This window comes from Mobula hypostoma, chromosome 24 (assembly GCF_963921235.1).
Source record: "Mobula hypostoma chromosome 24, sMobHyp1.1, whole genome shotgun sequence".
Classification (NCBI taxonomy): Eukaryota; Metazoa; Chordata; class Chondrichthyes; order Myliobatiformes; family Myliobatidae; genus Mobula; species Mobula hypostoma.
Window position 1 is genome coordinate 4,511,233 of NC_086120.1, and position 19,887 is coordinate 4,531,119.

At 42.5% G+C, this 19,887-nt stretch overlaps 1 protein-coding gene across 8 annotated transcripts in view; it reads left to right on the forward strand.

Annotated features, from left to right (window-relative positions):
* LOC134337618 (cystinosin-like) overlaps positions 1 to 19,887 on the forward strand; it is a 34,846-nt gene that overhangs the window by 6,363 nt on the left and 8,596 nt on the right. For 4 of the 8 annotated variants that reach the window (XR_010016031.1, XM_063032783.1, XM_063032784.1 and 1 more), the window contains exons 2-10: positions 9,515 to 9,689; positions 10,894 to 10,970; positions 11,788 to 11,866; positions 11,992 to 12,076; positions 12,629 to 12,732; positions 15,642 to 15,779; positions 16,867 to 16,966; positions 17,627 to 17,746; positions 19,690 to 19,860. Coding sequence is in view for 7 of the 8 variants with exons in the window: in XM_063032783.1 (XP_062888853.1) it covers positions 9,592 to 9,689; positions 10,894 to 10,970; positions 11,788 to 11,866; positions 11,992 to 12,076; positions 12,629 to 12,732; positions 15,642 to 15,779; positions 16,867 to 16,966; positions 17,627 to 17,746; positions 19,690 to 19,860 (972 nt within the window). In the remaining variant the exon portion in view is untranslated. The remainder of the gene's footprint in view (positions 1 to 9,514; positions 9,690 to 10,893; positions 10,971 to 11,787; positions 11,867 to 11,991; positions 12,077 to 12,628; positions 12,733 to 15,641; positions 15,780 to 16,866; positions 16,967 to 17,626; positions 17,747 to 19,689; positions 19,861 to 19,887) is intronic. The other 4 variants (XM_063032788.1, XM_063032787.1, XM_063032789.1 and 1 more) reach the window with 2 other exon arrangements.

The window sequence follows — 19,887 nt, forward strand, 5'->3', positions numbered from 1 at the left end:
AATTATTTCAAGGGTTCCTCCAGAGCAAAAAGGTTGAGAATGGCTGCACTAGAGCCTCTTTCAATCCTGTGTGTTTGAGCCTCCACAACAGGCAGTGATGTAACTAGTCAGAATGCTCTTTACCATACACCTGTAGACACCTTCAAGTCCTTGGTGACAGACCAAATGTCCTCAAATTTGATACCAAGTGCTAGGAATGGTGGAGGCTGAGGGAAGACCTGATAGAAGTTTATGAAGAAGGAGAGGGAGAAGAGTGGGGGAGGGGAGAGGTAGAGAGAAGACAGCCTTCAGTTTTCCCATGATTCAAATAGAGGGCATACACTTAAGGGGAGACAGGGTGAGTTCAAAGGAGATGCGTGGGTCAAGTTTTTGTTTACACAGGGACTAAAGGGTGTCTGGAATGCACTGCCTGCGGTGGTAGTGGATGCAAATATGATAGAAGAATGTAAGGCTCATAGATAGACACATGAAGATGTAAGAGAATGGATGGATATGGTCATTATGTAAGCAGAATGAATTAGTTTAGTTAGGCATTTACTTATTAGTTTAAGTAGTTTTGTAAAAATTAAGGGCTGAATGGGCTGTTCTTGCACTTTTCTATGTGCTTAGTGCAGTGTGGCCAGAGCGGAGGAATAGACTGAGAACCGTATTTTGGGGACCATCTGATCAGGAAGGTCAGTACTGAATTCCCAGCTTCAAAAGGGTTAACAAAGAGAAGGGGAAGTACAGAATATGGCCCTGATGGGACAAAGTGTTTTTATGCTCAAGGACAGGAAGATGCCAGACTTTTGGAGGAATTAAGTTAAGCATTGTTTTTATTAGTTTAGTAATACCTAGAAATGTTTTGCAAGTAATGCACATTTGTAGAGTAATTGATGGGTTAAGTTATCACTGGGAGTTGTAGCTGACAGTTAGCTATGGCACCAACACACTCCTGTACTGGCTGTCTGATATCATCCACCTCTGAATTCCTCACTTCTGAGGACCACGAAGACTCCCTCTGCTCAGGGAAGTGGGCTGGCTGCCCCCTTTCCACTGCCGACAGGAGCTGTTGTCTCTGACATGTATCCTTGCTCTGTTCATGTCGTGGTCTTCACTGTCCTTCCACAGACACGTCCACCGTGGACAAGAGTATCACCCTACCACTTCACTACAGAGAATGCAGTAACCTCCCTGGGCTTGAAAAATAATACTGGCATTCTTCTGTTGAAAAAGGTATACTCATAAATCTTCCCAAGTTGCACTGCAGCTTCATACTTGGGACCATCGCCTTTCCACTGGGATCTCAGAAGGAGATTGATACAAGTGTCCCGTAAGAAACCTCACGCGCCGTTTGTTTTGTGGGTCTTGCATCCTTTAACCCCTGGGCTATGCCTGCTTTCTGTATAGTTGCTCCGTGCTTTCTCAGTGATCTCGTTGGCCCTCAGGAACTTACGTAGAGGAAAGTGACCCTGTAAATCAGACATCTTTATTTCCCTCTTTTGTTGCTGCCTAACCTGCTGAGTCCCTCCAGCATATTTCTGCGTGTTACTCAAGGTTTCTAGCATTGGCAGAACTTCTTGTGTCACCACTGTATCTGTCCGGTGCATCCTCTGACCCTTTCCCTCACACTTGCTCAGCAGCAACGTCCCGAACCTGCAGCCAATGCAGCATTCGTAGATTCTCTCCACCCTGCTGTTTAATGCGGAAAGTCAAACATCCCCCTGCTAAATGCAATGAAAATTAAACCAACAACAGTGTTTGGTGCAACAGTGTTACACCACGTGTAAATGCTTCTTACTAGCATATACATCCGACATGCGCCTAATACATCATCAGGGATGGGAAGAGGGATTTTATGGCTTCGATATTCCCGATTTTATCTCGTTAATGGCCTGTGCGAGGTTGTGTAGAAACACCACTGCTCCCCAAGTTCACCACCAAGTCATATATCTCCATGGGCTTCATGATGTGAGGTCTGACCCAGAGAAACCAACAGCAGTCAGGGGCTTACCTCACGCACATTTCCTGCCGGTAATATTATACCGTATGATCAACATTTCAATCAAGCAAGCATATTCTCTGGGCTGCTACCGGTCTCCCTGTATCTGGAAACAACCAGTTACCTCCCGGCCTAGCTGTTGGGTCCATGAATCGTCCGTCGCTGACGCAGGTGGGCAGGAAATGAGCGCCCACCCTTGTCACTGCTCTCGATGCCATTGTAGCTGTCCATTGACCCAGGCATCCGATTGGGCTCACTCCCCCTCCAGCCCCCGCTCCCAGGAAATGTTTTTGAGTATAAAACCCAGGACACTGGGCAAACTTTTATTTCTAGAGGGCTCATCGAAGAAGGGGGTGGGAATTGCAATTTTCCGACTAAGGCTCTGTAATTATTTCTTGCTTGGAGCCAGTTCATTGGTGCAGCTTACGGCACTTTTCCACATTTTTATTTCCTGGGAAGCTTTGAATTTTGTGGATCTTTGGTATCAGTGGTGCACCCTTCCCTGCACGTGGGTGTATGTTTGTGTGTTCTTTGCTATCCTTCACTAAATTGTTTCCTCTTTTCTACTTTCTAAATCTGAGCTGATAAAATGATGCAGATTTTTTTTTAAAAGTAACCTGTTTCTCCAAGGGTTGGAGTATAATATGTGGATGTTTTTTGTTTAAATAAAGCTGTACTGGACCCCATTAGGCATTCTGGTTCTCTGCACAGCTTTGAAATGTCCTCTATTCGAGGGAGTGCATGTATAATTGCATCAAATATATTGCTTTGTGAAACATGGGATCTAATTAAGGGGTTGATTGGGTAATTAGAACTTGGAAGCATGATATTGATTGTTGCTAAGATGTTGAGAACCATTCCTTCCAAAGGAAAAACTTGAACAGTTCATCCACATGGTGAATTAACAATTTTGGCTTGAGTTTTAATCTGGAAGTAATACTTAATGCATTGAGCTACAGAACCAACTTGAGCTGCTGTTGAAATATGAACTACCGAATGTTATTACATGCTATGGGTTTAAATTGTGTGTGCTAAGGTAGTGTAATGGTTAATGTGACTTTATTATAACTCAGGGCATTGGTTCAATTCTGATGATATCAGCAACTCTTAACAATAACAACTGTTCCTTTGGGATTATTTTCCTTTTCAGTATCAGAGGCAATTGCCCATTGAACTATTGTAGATTTGGTGCTCAGTGCAACTGAGTACTAAATGAGATCCTGTGTTCAACACTTAATTGGGTACAAGAGCTTGAAGCCATCAACAAAGACATGTTGGAGCTAGTAAAACCAGAAGCAAAAGGGATTATATTGACTACTGTCATTTGGACTAAATAGTGGCTGGTAAAACTTTCAAAGAACATCAGTAGGCTGCTTCACCATTTGGTGGGTTGTTAGTTAATTGGCTTGCGACCCCTACACCACATTCTCATCTAACTAAGATAATCCAAAACCCACTCTCTGTTTCTATCATCCTTTGAGAGTTCCAAAGACTCTGATCTTCCCCTTTACTCAATCAAGACCTCTCAGGATCTTATTTCAATCAAGTGGCCTTGTGAATTCTGGAGTTCAGAAACACTTACTTGCCTGCAATCTGATGGAGTGGTTCTGGCCCAATAGTTTCAACCCTGTCCTTTTGTCAAGTATGGGCTGCTTACAGATAAATCTATTGTTGTCCACTGTTGGCTTACGATTTGGGAATTATTATATCAACTTTGAATATCTAAGACAAGATCTTTGTTTAGCCGGTGCTACTGAACATCTGCAAATCTCAAGTTGGATGTGTAGCCGTGATATCTTCTAGATGGGGTGGGATGACTCTGGTTTTAAAAAATGCAACCAAGTCCTTGGTGGGGGGGGGGGAATTAAAACTGGATGTGGAGTACAAATTACAATGGGCTTGTAAAACCCATTAAGAACTTGGTGGCATGGTGTGAAGGCAATAACCTTGTTGACTAAAGAAGGAGTAGCGGACCACACGACCCAATTTACATCGGTGGTGCGCAAGTGGAACAGGTCAAAAGCTTTAAGTTCCTCGGGGTCAATATCACAAATGACCTGACTTGGTCAAACCAAGCAGAGTTCACTGCCAAGAAGGCCCACCAGTGCCTTTACTTCCTGAGAAAACTGAAGAAATTTGGCCTGTCCCCTAAAACCCTCACTAATTTTTATAGATGCACCGTAGAATGCATTCTTCTCGGGTGCATCACAACCTGGTATGGAAGTTGTCCTGTCCAAGATCGAAAGAAGCTGCAAAAGATCGTGAACACAGTGCAGCACATCACACAAACTAATCTTCCATCCTTGGACTCACTTTACACCGCATGCTGTCAGAGCAGTGCTGCCAGGATAATCAAGGACACAACCCACCCAGTTAACACACTTTTCGTCCCTCTTCCCTCCGGGAGAAGGCTCAAGAGCCTGAAACAGCCAGATTTCGGAACAGCTTCTTTCCAACTGTGATAAGACTGCTGAACGGATCCTGACCTGGATCTGGGCCATACCCTCCAAATATCCAGACATGCCTCTCAGTTTTTTTGCACTACCTCACTTTCAAATTTTTTATTTTCAATTTATGAATTATAATTTAAATTTTTAATATTTACTAATTTTTACTATTTTTAATATTTGTAATCCAGGGAGCGGGAAGCTCAGAATCAAATATTGCTGTGATGATTGTACATTCTAGTATCAATTGTTTGGCGACAATAAAGTATAAAAGGGTAATGTTGTAACAGTTATGGGAGATTTCAATATGCAGGTAGAGTGGGGGAAATCAGGTTGGTGCTGGATCCCAAGAGAAGGAATTTGTAGAATGCCTATGACATGGCTTTTTAGAGCAACTTGTGGTTAAACCCAGTATGGTAAAGACAATTCTATGTTTTGTGTTGAGTAATGAACAACTGTAGATTTGATTTGGGAGCCCAAGGCAAAGGAATTCTTAGGAGGCAGTGATCATAATATCATATGATCTTAATACTCTAGAGTTGGAGAGGAAGCAGCTCACGTTAGATTTACCAATATTACAGAGTAAAGTAAACAAGGAGGCATGAGCTGCCCAAAGTTAATGGGAAAGGGACACTAGCAAGGACGACAGCTGGAGTTTCTGGGAGCAATTTGGAAAGTGCAGCATAGATTTTCACCAAAGAACTATTCAAAAGGGAGGATGAGGCAACTGTGGATGACAAGGGAAGTCAAAGACAGTATAAAAGCAAAAAAGCATTATAACTTAGCAAATTAGTAGGAAGCTAGAAGATTGGGAAACATATAAAAATCAAAAGATGGTTCCCAAAAACAACGAGTAAAGATGAAATATGAGGATAAACTACCCAATAATAAGGATACCACATGCTTTTTTAAATATAAAGAGTAAAAGTGACAAGTGTGGATATCAGATGGCTGGGAAGTTATGCTGGAGAGTTGGTAATGGGGGGTGAGGGGGAAGAGAGACAAAGAAATGGTGGACAAATTCGAATTATCTTGTGTCAGTCTTTACTGTGGAAGACATCGGCAAAATGCTAGAAATTTGATTGTCGGGGCAGAAGAGAGTGAAATTGCTATTACTAAGAAGGTGCTTGGGATACTGAAAGGTCTGAAGTTAGATAAGTCACCTGAATCAGGTGGACTACACCCCAAGGTTCTGAAAGAGGTAGCTGAAGAGACTATGGAGGCATTGATGATCTTTCAAGAATCACTAGATACTGAAATCATTCTGGAGGACTAGAAGATTGCAAATGTCACTTCACTCTTTAAGAAGGGAGGGAGGCAGAAAGGGAATTATAGGTCAGTCAGCTTGACTTCAGTGGTTGGAAAGTGTTGGAGTCTACTCAGGCTGAGGCAACACTCACAACATGCTGGAGGAACTCAGCAGGTCGGGCAGCATCTGTGGAAACGATCAGTCAACGTTTTGGGCCGGAACCCTTCGTCAAGACTGAAGAGGGAAGGGGCAGAGGCCCTATAAAAAAGGTGGGGGGAGGGTGGGAAGGAGAAGGCTGGTAGGTTCCAGGTGAAAAACCAGTAAGGGGAAAGATAAAGGGGTGGGGGAGGGGAAAGGCAGGAAAGGTGAAGAAGGAATAGGGGAAAACACAATGGGTAGTAGAAGGAGGCGGAACCATGAGGGAGGTGACAGGCAGCTGGGGGAGGGGGCAGAATGAAATAGAGATAGGGGAAGGGAGAGGGATGGAATTACCAGAAGTTGGAGAATTCTATGTTCATACCAAGGGGCTGGAGACTACCTAGACGGTATATGAGGTGTTGCTCCTCCAACCTGAGTTTACCCTCATCATGGCCGCAGAGGAGGCCATGTATGGACATATCCGAATGGGAATGGGAAGCAGAGTTGAAGTGGGTGGCTACCGGGAGATCCTGTCTGTTGTGGCGGACGGAGTGGAGGTGCTCGATGAAGCAGTCCCCCAATCTGCGTTGGATTTCACCGATGTAGCGGAGGCCGCACCAGGAGCACCGGATGCAATAGATGACCCCAACAGATTCACAAGTGAAGTGTTGCCTCACCTGGAAGGACTGTTTGGGGCCCTGAATGATGGCAAGAGAGGAGGTGTAAGGACAAGTGTAGCACTTACGCTTACAGGGATAAGTGCCAGGTGGGAGATCAGTGGGGATGGACGTGTGGATAAGGGAGTCGCAGAGGAACCGATCCCTGTGGAAAGCGGAGGGGTGGAGAGGGAAAGATATGCTTAGTGGTGGGGTCCTTTTGAAGGTGGCGGAAGTTGCAGAGGATAATATGCTGGATCCGGAGGTTGGTGGAGTGGTAGGTAAGGACAAGAGGAACTCTGTCACTGTTGTGGTGGCGGGAGGAAGGGGTGTGGGCCGAAGTGCAGGAAATGGATGAGATGCGAATGAGGGCTTCATTGATAACGGCAGAAGGGAAACCACGATCCTTAAAGAAAGAGGACATTTGAGATGTCCTGGAACAGAAAGCCTCATTCTGGGAGCAGATGCGGCGGAGACGGAGGAACTAGGAATATGGAATGGCGTTTTTGCATGTAGCAGGGTGGGAAGAGGTATAGTCGAAGTAGTTATGAGAGTCAGTGGGCTTGTAGAAGATGTCAGTGGACAGTCTGTCTCCAGAGATGGAGATCGAGAGAAATGACCGAGATAGACCAAGTGAATTTGAGGGCTGGGTGGAAGTTTGAAGTAAAGTCGATGAAATTGACGAGCTCAGCATGGGTGCAGGAAGCAGCATTCAGGCTAAGGTTTCAGTACTTGGAGACTCATGATAAAAAAGGCTAAAGTCAGCATTGTTTCCTTGAGGGAAATCTTGCCTGACAAATTTGATTAGATTAGATTATGAGGACACTCAGTCCTCATTTATTGTCATTTAGTAATGCATGCATTAAAAAATAATACAATGTTCCTCCAGAATGATATCACAAGAAAAATACAGGACAAACCAAGACTAAAACTGACAAAACCACATAATTATAACATATAGTTAGAACAGTACAAAGAAATACCATAATTTGATAAAGAGCAGACTATGGGCACAGTAAAAAAAAAGTCTCAAAGTCCTGATTGACTCATCATCTAATGCAGGCAGCAGAAGGGAGAAACTCTCCCTGCCATGAACCTCCAAGTGCTGAAAACTTGCCGATGCATTGGAAGCACCCGACAGCAGCCGACTCTTGAGTCCATCCGAAAACTTTGAACCTCCGACCAGCCTCTCCGAGCACCATCCTCTGCCGAGCGCTTCGACCCCGCCCCGGCCGCCGAGCAACAAGCAAAGCCAAGGACTTGGGGCCTTCTCCTCTGGAGATTCTGGACCATACAGTAGTAGCAGCAGCGAAGCAGGCATTTCAGAAGTTTCTCCGTGCTCTCATGTCTCTCTCTATCAAATCAGGATTGTGCACGGCACCCTACTTGACAAATAATAGACATCACCACCGGAGTGGCCGCTGTGAGCTGCGTCACGCCACCATCTTCTCCTCCCGCTGTATCTGGAAGTTTTTGAGGGAATAACACACAGGGTAGACAAGTCAGTGGATGTTGTGCACTGGGGTTTTCAGAATGCCTTTGACAAGGTGCTGCACTAAAAAAATTATGAAGATTATCTTCCTTAACAAGATAAGAGCCCGTATTACAGGAAAAATAGTATCATGGGCAGAAGATTGGTTAACTGGCAGGGGGCAAAGATTGAGAATAAAGGAACCTTTTCTGGTTAGCTAGTGGTGTTCTGCAGATGTTGGTGTTAGGACTGCTTTTCGTGTTGTATGTAAATGATTTGAATGATGGAATTGAAGACTTTGTGGCTTCATTTGTGGATGATGCAAAGATAAGTGGAGGTGCAGGAAGTCTTTGGAAGGAATTGGATTAAGAAAGTGGGCAAGTAAGTAGCAGATGGAATACAGTGTAGCTAAGTATATGGTCATGTACTTTCCTCTAGGACCAGAGGGTACAGCCTCAGAATAGCGGGATGTCCCTTTAAAATTGAGGGGAAACTCCTTTAGCTAGAGTGTGGTGAATCTGTGAAATTGATTGTCACAGGCAGCTCTTGAGGCCATGTTATTGGGTACATTTAAAGCGGAGGTTGATGGGTTCTTGGTTAATAAGGGCATCAAAGAGAGAAGGCCGGAAAATTGGGTTGAGGGATAATACATCAGCCATAACAGAATGGTACATTAGCCCAGAGAGTTGATTGGTCTAATTCTGCACTTGTCTTGTATTCTTGTGGTCTATGGTCACTTTAAATCCAGGCATAAGATTGCAGATGTTTGAACCTGGAGTAAAAATTTGCTGAAACTCTGCAACTTGACCTGCTGAGATCTTCTGGTAGTTTGTTGATCCTTTCTCGTGAGGATTGTCATTACGCCTTCAGGTTTGTGACTGCACACTGAAAGTTTGAATCAACAATGTCCTTCCACTACCTTTTGAACTGGGCTAGTAGTGCATTTGGTTGTTACTCCAGCAGAATAGTGCATAAGCTGGAGTTTGTTTACTGTAGTACAAGGTTAGAGCCCTTGTAAATTTTGACTGTGGTTGATACTGTGAATCCTATCCCACAGATTGGTAAAACAGTTATATCTGTATATACTCATTGCATACTTTTGGCCTGCTTCATAACTCTTGTACCACCAATGGGTTAAAGCTGCCAGTGGTACACTGTTGGTTTGGAGACTGATTCCACATGGCCTGAGTTAGATGAGGCAAGCTAATGTCCTACTTTGATACTGAAAGATTGAACAACAAGGGAATGGAATGTGCTCTGGTGGTGGGGTGTGAGGGTTTTAAATACCCATCATCAGAGTAGCTTGGTGACAAAGCTGTTCCTTCGGCATAAAACAAAACTAGAGATTTTGTAAATGGCAAATACAGTGATCATCTAAATAACATCATGGGAATTTGGTGTTCAGGCAAGTGACCCTACATTAGAATGTGTTTGGCATGGAGGCAAATGTGGTTGGTGTAAAAGTGGCAGATGTTAAGTCATAAAATCATCCAGCACAGAAATAGGTCCTTTAGCCTACTTTGTCTTGTTGACCTTTGTCCCACCTCTAATAATCTCATTTCTTTGCATTAGGACCGTGTCCTACGCTTTGTCGATTTAAGTGTCTTAAGACAAATGTCTAAGAACCACAAAAAAGACTAGCAGAATGAATGAGTAAGATACCAGGATGGAGCTGGAGGCCAAATGCGATCATAGAAACCAGCATTGGAATGGAGTCTGAAAGGTGTCAATGTTTCCTTAAAATAAGGTGATGGAGCTTTATTGAATAGTGTAGGGGTGTGGAGAGAGATTGGTCGGGTTGACAACTAGAAGTGCTTGCTTGTACATGGAATTGTTTTTTTTCCCCAAGCCTATGCCCTCCCTTTTGTTGAGGACTTGGGAGGACATTGCAGAAAACCACATTTTCTAAGAAACCACATTTCTGTTGCTTCTAAGTTTCTTTGGAGTTCTGGTGTTATAGTCCATGTTTCGGAAGCATACAGCAAGACTGATGTGCACAGGATATAATAAAGGCCGTGATTCTTGCAAGATTTGGTGCCGTTTGCATATTGCCAGGTGAAATGGGCCTTTTCTGAGATTTGGATGAACTAGTTTGTGTTAATATCTGTGCTTGCCGTGATCACCTGCATGTTTGCGGTTGCTAGACGAAGCATTTGTCTAGACTCTAGTCAATAGACCAACATGCATACTGTAGTAACAAGACCTGATCTGAGACTAGATCTTTGTTAGTGATTTACCATCTTCCTTTCTGTCTACAAGATCAAAGGAGCATGGTCAAATTGGAACCCAGCTCTCCTTGTCTGTGCCATATTGACTTCATAGACTGCCCTTGTCCAGAGTAAACCATAGCTGCACTGGAATCTCCAAGGCTCCTTTCACTTCTAAATTGCTATGTTCATTTACCTTGACAAGGCAACAGAAGTATACAAATCACAAGTGTCTTCAAGTTTTATAACCAGATACCTATCTCTGGGTCAACATCCTGGAACTAGCTTATCTGTATCACTGAGTTTTAACTTCATCCTCCTGGAGGTCACGGGGGGGGGGGGGGAACAATCACTTGGAAATGCTGCTGCTACACTCAACAACTAAAATAAACTGCTCTCCTTATGTTTAACTCCAAGCCCATTGATCAGAAGTTGTCCAAGTTGTAGATAACTGCTTAAACTCTTGAACAATCGGTTGGGAGTAGCTTAGTATTTGTACCAATGTACCTGCTTAAAAATCATTGCTTGTTTTGGGCACACGGACAGAATTAAGATTCCTGATTGAATTGAAAATTGTACTTTGGATAACTAAATTTTAATGGATTTTTGGTCACTATCTCAGTCATACAAAGTGAAAATGGGAATTGGAGCAAGTATTTATTGGCCAGCAATTTCACCTTATGGCAAATGATTATACTGTAAACAGATGTATAGAAGCCAGTTTTAATACTTTTTCTCCTGCAGGTCTGTAACCAGAGATATGAAGCTCCCAGTGCCCCTTATGATTCTCTTTTACATTCTGGTCAACTTGCTCCAAATTGGTAAGTTTCTGTGGAAGTGAAGAATTGCCTTCATTCTAGTTTTCAATGTTAAAGTAACCCTTTCTCTGCCAACCTGGAATTGCTGCTGAGATGTCTTCGTTTGCCAGCTTAATTTTAGCTTTCTGAGGAATACATGCTTATTATTACATAGACCATTTGACCCATTGTAGGCAGCTGGCTTGGACTTAAACCATCATTCCAATTCTCACATTATGTCTCCATTGCTCTGACTTGTTCTTTCTCAACTCTTCTATGATTCTTCTGCTATTTGCCTATGCACTGGCCAATTAACCTACGAGCACATCTTTAGGAGTTCGGGGAAAGTAGGAGCAGGGAACAATGCGGCCATGGCGTAAAGTACACAAGATCTGGATTGAACCTGCCCTTGGAGCTGTGGAGGCAGTACTGACTACAGCAATTCTATGCTGCTCCAGTAGTTGTACTCTCCTTGCTGCTTGTTATGCCTTTTGACGTTTGGATGTCATCTAAAAATCTTTTTTTTCATTTTGGATATCCAAAGTAATTTGAGATTGTGGGATTTTGCTGGGGAGGTGTAGAAACTGTTCTGTAGCATTGAGGAACAACAGCCATGAGCTTGGATTTGAGTAGATGGTGGGAAATATTTCTTAGTATATGGTAATGATGCAGTATTCTCCACCCCACTAAAGGCTAAGGCTTGTACTTCCTCTGACATATTGTAATTGCTAAGGGAATAATAGGATAGGCCTAAGAAAGAAGGCTTGTGATTGAATTGAAGATGGGGTTGTATGGCGAATGACTTCATTTATAATCTGAGCAGTCAATCTTCTATTTTCAGGTGCATTAGAGACATTGATTGTACCAGAATTTGTTAGTTTGACAGTTAACACCATTCAGAATATCAAGATTGCTACAAGGTAAGTCCCAAGTAACTGTGCAATGTAAAGAAACGTGAACTTGCTACTTGGGTTGGACTATATTAGGAAGCTACTTGTTGGGTATAATCTCTGCTCTAAAAACTGCTCTACTTTCCTCTCCCCAGTGCTCCTCTGCCAGAGACCTTAGTCATTAGATTTGCTGTGACCTTTTCATCTAAACAAACTAGTATTGTTGAACTCCCTGAACAAGTAAGTAACATTGGTCAGACTTGACAATTAGCAGGGTAAAACAATGTTGGATTGATAATCAAATTTACTTCCAAGTCCAGCAATTGTCTTTCCTGGAAACTCATGTCCTCCATGATGGTAATGCTGATCCATACTGCTCCCACGTTCTTGTGTTCAGCTCCTTCTCAGGCTTTCATATGGTTGTGCATCCTGTAAATGAAGGTTTTATCCTTGTCACTGCAGGCTTCTGCCTACCATGTATAAAATCCCAATGTTTACTGTTTGCTTTTCAAGTTTAGTGGCACATTTGGTTACTTTTTGATCTGGTTGTGGCCTTGTGTAGAAAAATATTCATGGGAAGATGACATTAGAACATATTGGTCCATTTTTATTTTCATGGTTCACATGAAAACTTGACTGCAGAAGGATTTGGGCATTTTGTGTAGTTGTAATTTGTGCTTGTATTTACACTGCACATATAATCCCTTAGGGATGGGAGGGGGTCTTTATTAAAGTTGAGTTGCACTTGCTGATTTCACCATTTACTAATGGAAAATGTTTTTCTTATTTCAGATTTTATTGCCCAAGTTTGCAAACTTCTCTTTATTTACAGTTAGAGGAATTGAAGTTGGACAAGTCAGTGCTTACCTTTATTCTAACAGCAGCAATTTAACCAGGTGGGTATTTCTATACAGACTGAAATGTGAAGTAATAATCCTTTTCTGTTATCTCCATATCCCAGTGGTGGCTTTCATTGGAACCATGGTGTTCCTTCTGAACATCTCTCTAATTGCTCACTACTTTATTACAAATCACTGCCTTGGGCCTGGAGTGTCTGTACTCTAATTGAACCAGATTTCCACAGATGGTGCTGCTTCCACAGGATCAACCAAAGGTGTTAATGTCCTGTATAAACATTTTTCTTATGATCACAAGAAGTACTGCAGATCTACCCCAGCAGCAAGTTGCTCATTGGTAGAGAAACTGAAGGAGCTGGATCTGGTGTGGATCGTGCTGCTGCCTGCATCAGAAGGGTGTCAAGAGTCAGTATGCAGTCTAACAGCGAGTGAGCATATTAGTTGCTTTTCTTGTGATCACAAGACCCTGTCGGACATCATTAATATGGAATGCTGCAAATCCGATTGACGGACGCTGGTGGAGATGCATGGCCTCAGTCGTAGTGAGGACAGGGTCTCGAGCTGCAGCGTCACCTGTTTACAGCTGCCCAGGAGAGAGGCGTTGGAGTTGGTGTGCCTGGTATGGTGCGGTGTCCCAGCTGGGGTCTGTGCCGTTTCAGTGTTTGCTCGGCAGAATTTGAGCTGTTTTGTGGTCAACTGCAGATTTCTGCAACATTCTTGGACTTGGAGTCTTGAACTATATATTATTTTTGTGACTGTGTTTTACTGCTATCTTGTGTGCTTGCTGTCTTGTATGTGCTGTCTGCCTTGCGCTGTGTGTGACTTGGTACTGCGTTTTGCATCTTGGCCCCAGAATAATGCTGCTTCATGTGGCTGTAGTCATGGGTATTCACGTATGGCTGAATGATAACCAAACTTCAACTGAATTTAAAATTCAAATTACTTTAAAATGAGATTGTTTTTGGGTGGGGGGGGAGTGATATTGCTTATTGCTGTGTCAGCCTTGTTTTTTTTTTAAAATGGGCTAACATTTTAGTAAGAGGTGTGAGTTTGAAAATTGAGATTTTAAAAATAAAGATACTGTTATTTTATCTTCAGTCCACTACCACACAACTTGGTGACACTGACTGCCGTACATTTGCTTCATTTATTTGAATTCCTGGGTCCTATCTTTTTTTCAAGGGTACTCTTTAAGCAGGAATTTTCAGTGATTACCACTTCAAGGCCAGAGGAAAAAAAATGACAAAACTGCAAAGACCATGGGCCTATGGAGAATATTTGATGTATGTTTTGTATAATGAAGGGAAGACTGTAGTGCATACCCCTGGCTCCTGAAGCATGTCAGTGATGGCAGATGCTTAAACTTTCAGAAATCTTTTAAAATACCTTGATGAATAAGATGGTTTATTATTGTCACATGTACTAAGATGCAGTTGAAACTTTGTTACATCATTTCATTACACAGCACGATGAAGCAGTATAGGTAAAATAGTAACAATGCAGTATGTGGTATTATAGTTAGAGTGCTCTCAGGTGAAAAGGTGGGTTTGAGGCAGAGTCCATCTTATACTATAGGATCATTCAACAGTGAGATAGAACTGTCCCTGAACTTGCTCCATTCTTGCAGGCTGTTCAATAAGCAGACATGATAGGCTTAGGTCACTGGGATTAGGGGAAATCTAATAAGAACATTGGCCAAAATTGCAGTGACTGAATCACTTGAATAGAAATATGATGGGACATCAATAAACTCAGTGCTTTTTTCCTCTATCTGTTGTACTGGATGGGAATATTTAATTAAAGAGCACTGGCAATAAATTAGTTCATAGGCACCAAGTAGAGCTGCTGTCTTGCAGCTCCTGAGACTCTTTACTGTACGTGAAGACTGCATGTTCTCCCTGTGACTCTGTAGATTTCATCCCAAAGATAGTAGGTTAATTGACAACCATACTTTGTCTCTAGGCTGGTGGGTAGAAGCTATAGGCAAAATGGGTCATTCTGAGCTGGTATAGATTTGAGGGCTAAAGTAGCCTTCTGTGCAATATGGAAGTTGAGATATACAAAAAGCAAGCCAGAAAGTTTTGAATCCAATTTGAAAGTAGAGCAAGAAACTCTAACCAGCAATATGTCATCAAGCCATTCATTTGTTTGTTATGTGCCGTGTTGGGTGATGTAGGTGATCATGACTTTTCTATGACCGTGATTATTCATGGCATATTTTCCTGCAGAGGGGGCTTGCCATACCTTCTGGGTGGTGTCTTAACAAGATGGGTGACCCTAACCGTATCAATATTCTTCAGGTTTTCTACCTGCAGTTAGTGGCCACATAATCAGGACTTGTGATGTGCACCAGCTACTAACCTGCTTCAACGGCTTCACGTGTCCATTTGGGGGGGGGGGGCGCGTGGTGCTAAGGAGGTACTCCACTTTGCCCAAAGAGTGACCTGGAGGCTAGCAGAGGAACAGAGCACCTTGCATCTCCTTTGGTAGGGATGTCTTTTCACCCTATCAAGCCAAATCTTATTTTTATTTAGAGAGGGGGCCTGTTCTGGCCCAATGAGTTGCACTTGCTGGCACCCACCTGTTTAACCCTGTCCTTATCATGGACAATTTAGTGACCAGTTAACTTCCTAACTGGTACATCTTTGGAGTATGGGAGGAAACCAGAGCACCTGGAGGAAATCACATATTCACAGGGAGTATGTACGAACTCTTTGCAGATGGCACTGGAATTGAACTTCAAACACTGATGCCCTGAGCTGTAATGACATTGAGCTAATTGCTTTGCCACTGTGGCACCCTACTAGTCTGAACAGAACGAGGAGATATCTTGGCAAGATAGAATTAAGCTGCAACTTCAAACCTTTCTTACCACCATAATGACTCCTGATGCATGCATTCCTCTTCACTCTCAGTTTCTGTATTAATTGCTGAAATTTTTTTTGTAGGTCTTCAGCACACATTCACTTTCTGGTACTGCACAGTAGTGCTCTGAAGTTTGTAAATAAGGTTATTGGTTGGATATACTTCCTGGCATGGTCCATCTCTTTCTACCCTCAGGTCATTGAAAACTGGAGGCGTAAAAGGTAAAGGCTACTGATGAATGACTTCTGAACTCTAACCAGACTTAAGTTCCAGTTCAGTCGCTTGTAGATTAATGTATCCACGTGGTCCAGAATATGGTGAACTGGCTGATTTTAAAGTTCTTGTAAGTTACCTGTACTGTGGATGTGGAATTGTTCACTAAAAGGACAGATAGGAATACCCTGAAAGCCGGCATAAGCTCAGGAGGCCATTTACACCATTATACTGTGGGAAAACAAAGTTGAAAGCAGCGGCTCGGATCTTGCTACATCAAGAGTCAACCGTACTGTAATATAGAATATTGTTACAGGTTGAATATCCCCCTTAGATCTGGGAGGGGGCCGTTGTGGGGTTTGCCAGATATTGACATCCTGTATTGGGGGGGAAGTGGTGTTCGTCATGTCAGTCCTGTTGATACTCAACAATCTTCAGCTGTTTTCACTGCTGTGGTGCTGGGATTGTACTCCTTCCACTTGCATTGTATCAATGTCGGTTTTACTGCCCTCTCGCTTGTACTCCTTGTTTCATCTTTGTCCCAAACCTGGATCTGAGATCGCCATAATGTACTTGCGTTCATGATATCAGTAAAACTAGGAGGAACAAGCCACCAAACCATTAGTGTTCATTAGAAACCAGTCTAAAAGGGAAAGCCTTTCATAAATATTGGCCGGGGTTCTGACTTTTTTTTGCCCTTTTCCTGGTCTTTTGTCTAGTAATATCCAAATGCGAGAACTTGTGATTTTAATGTTGGTCAGTTAAGGTTTGCACTGTTTTCCACAGTAATCCCTAAATGACAGATGTATGAAGACCTGATTAAGACAATAGCTTACAAGGCTGAAATGTGCAAAAGACTTCAGATATCTCATTCATCAAAGTTGCTGGTGAATGCAACAGGCCAGGCAGAATTTCCAATTCACCAGCAACTTTGATGTGTGTTGCTTGAATTTCCAGCATCTGCAGATTTCCTCATGTTTGAGATATCTCATTCATTATCTAGTTCGGTGATGCATTGTGACCATGTTTTGGGGCTCTGTTCCAGGATCATTCCTCAATACTAGCTGACATTGTTTAATTCTATCTCCTTAACAGCGTAATAGGATTGAACTTTGATTTTCTGGCACTGAACTTGACTGGTCACTTGGCATATGGGGTGTTTAACATTGGCCTTTTCTGGATTCCTTGTGTTAAGGTAAATATCAATTTGTTGAAATGATGAATGCTGAGATTGAGTGACCTAAATTTAGACAAATGATTTGCACTTCATAGCTTTGGTCAAACATCTGTTGTGCTTTAATCCCAGGAAACCATTTGACTAGAAGAGAATGTTTTGATTGAGTAGTTGCTATTCAGTTGCTTTTTAATTTTTGCCCTTTGCCAAGGATACTGCTGTGCTGCTTGGAATTTTGATATGATCTACTTGGTGCTAAATTACTGGATGCACTCCCAAGGGAGTGAGTTCTACAGACTCATTCACCAAATGGCAATCTTTGAAGTCGATGATGACCTTCAGCTGGTAAAGAGTGGTCCAACATCACAATAACAGTGGTGGCAGGGTTGAAAACAAGCTGTGCATTACTGAGTGTGAAGTGCCGATTTCCACCAATATTGTGGTAGCAAATGGAGACATGATGGTTATCCGTTTAAAAAGTAAAACACCCAAGCTAGCAGATATTATAATATAATTGATGACCTTTGAACTTTATAGCGAAGATATCTCTGCTTCCGTTTTCTTGTGATGTGGGGGGAGGAAATGGTGAGGTTAGTACAATAGTTGAAAGAGGTATTTCAATGAATTTAACCTTGATTCCTAAACATATTGGTGAGTGGTGTTTCTGATTTGTCTTTCCAGAAACAATTTCTTCAGTGTAATCCAGAGGGAGTGAGCCCAGTGGAATCAAATGATGTCTTTTTTAGTCTCCATGCCATCTTATTAACCTTGATTACAATCTTTCAGTGTTGCATCTATGAGGTTGGTGTCTCTGTACAGCATGGGCTGATTTGCAAGCTCCAGTTTGGTAACTAACCACAGGTGCATAAAATATTCATTCCCTCCTTCCCCGCCCCAACAATTGTTGCACTTTAGCTGAGGCAATGCTGTAAATAACAACCAGATCCATTAACTCTGACATACTGTATGTGAAACTTGTTTTGCAGCATTATAGTGCAGACACAAACCTTAAAACAGTGCAAAATGGGGTAGTGTTCAAGATCATTCAGCAATCTGGCTGAGGGGAAGTTGTTCATAAATCATTCAATATGGGTCTTCAAGCTCTTGTACCACTCCTTGATAAAAGTAGTGAGAAGATGGAATTTCTTGGATGGTGATGGTCCTTAATGATGGATGACAACTCTTGATACTGTAATGGCAGGCAGGGTAGTGCCAGTGATGGGGCTGGCTGGGGTCTAAAACCCTCTGCAGCCACTTGCAGTCCTGCGCATTGGAACCTGCAGCAAGTCAGAATGCTCTCCACAGAAATTTCAGTTTCCATGTCTAGATTATGAGAACACTCAGTCCTCCTTTACTGTCATTTAGAAATTTCAGTTTCCATGTCTAGATTATGAGAACACTCAGTCCTCCTTTACTGTCATTTAGAAATTTCAGTTTCCATGTTAATACCAATTATGGAATTTTATGCTCATCACTCTCCACCTCTCAGTTACAATATTTGTATTTCTTATCCAGTTATTGAATGACTGAATGTAGAAGTGTACAGTCTGACATTGGGTACTTGCTTCCACCTTGACTTTAACACTTATTTTCTGGGATTATTTTCCAGCAACCTAAACTTTGTGTTTTAGAACAAAACCGTGCTTTCCAGCATTAGCTACTCTTTATATAGCCCCCTTCCTTTCCTCCCACTTGCATCTCATTAGAATCCTTTATCAAGCCCCCTTCCTCTCCTCCCACACGTCTCATTACAATCCTTTATATAGCCCCCTTCCTTTCCTCCCACACGTCTCATTAGAATCCTTTATCAAGCCCCCTTCCTCTCCTCCCACACGTCTCATTAGAATCCTTTATATAGCCCCCTTCCTTTCCTCCCACACGTCTCATTAGAATCCTTTATCAAGCCCCCTTCCTCTCCTCCCACACGTCTCATTAGAATCCTTTATATAGCCCCCTTCCTCTCCTCCCACTTGCGTCTCATTAGAATCCTTTATATAGCCCCCTTCCTCTCCTCCCACACGTCTCATTAGAATCCTTTATCAAGCCCCCTTCCTTTCCTCCCACACGTCTCATTAGAATCCTTTATATAGCCCCCTTCCTCTCCTCCCACTTGCGTCTCATTAGAATCATTTATATATCCCCCTTCCTCTCCTCCCACACGTCTCATTAGAATCCTTTATATAGCCCCCTTCCTCTCCTCCCACTTGCGTCTCATTAGAATCATTTATATAGCCCCCTTCCTTTCCTCCCACACGTCTCATTAGAATCCTTTATATAGCCCCCTTCCTTTCCTCCCACTTGTGTCTCATTAGAATCCTCTATATAGCCCCCTTCCTCTCCTCCCACACGTCTCAGTAGAATCCTTTATATAGCCCCCTTCCTTTCCTCCCACATGTCTCATTAGAATCATTTAACCTGCTGCAGCTGCATCCTTTGTGGACTAGATACTTTAACAATACCGTATGATCTATCCCAGATCATCTGTCCAGTTAATTAGGATTTGCATATTAAATGAACTTCTTTAATTAAACTTGCTCACTTTAAATGAAGTTGATTTAATATTTAGTGCAATATAATTACAAAGCTTAAACCATCCCATCAATTTGCTCCTAAATCTCCACTAAAATTTTGACTATTGAACTAATTTTGTGTAGCTGTTAGACGTTATTCAGTCTAGAATATTGTTGTTTTGACTGTTGAGCTATGTTACTGATATCTTTTGTTTTGTTTCCATTGTCGTTCAGCGGGGGTCACAGAGGGTGTCCAAGATTGCTTTGGGATTTCTTGTAGCGGCTTGGCTACCTGCTGTGATCTCTCTCATCCTGGCTGTAAGTGGTCAAGTTACATGGCTGCAACTTGTCTACTATTTCTCCTACATCAAGCTGGGCATCGTCCTCATTAAGTATATTCCTCAGGTAAGCACAGGGTTGTGCAGGGCATAA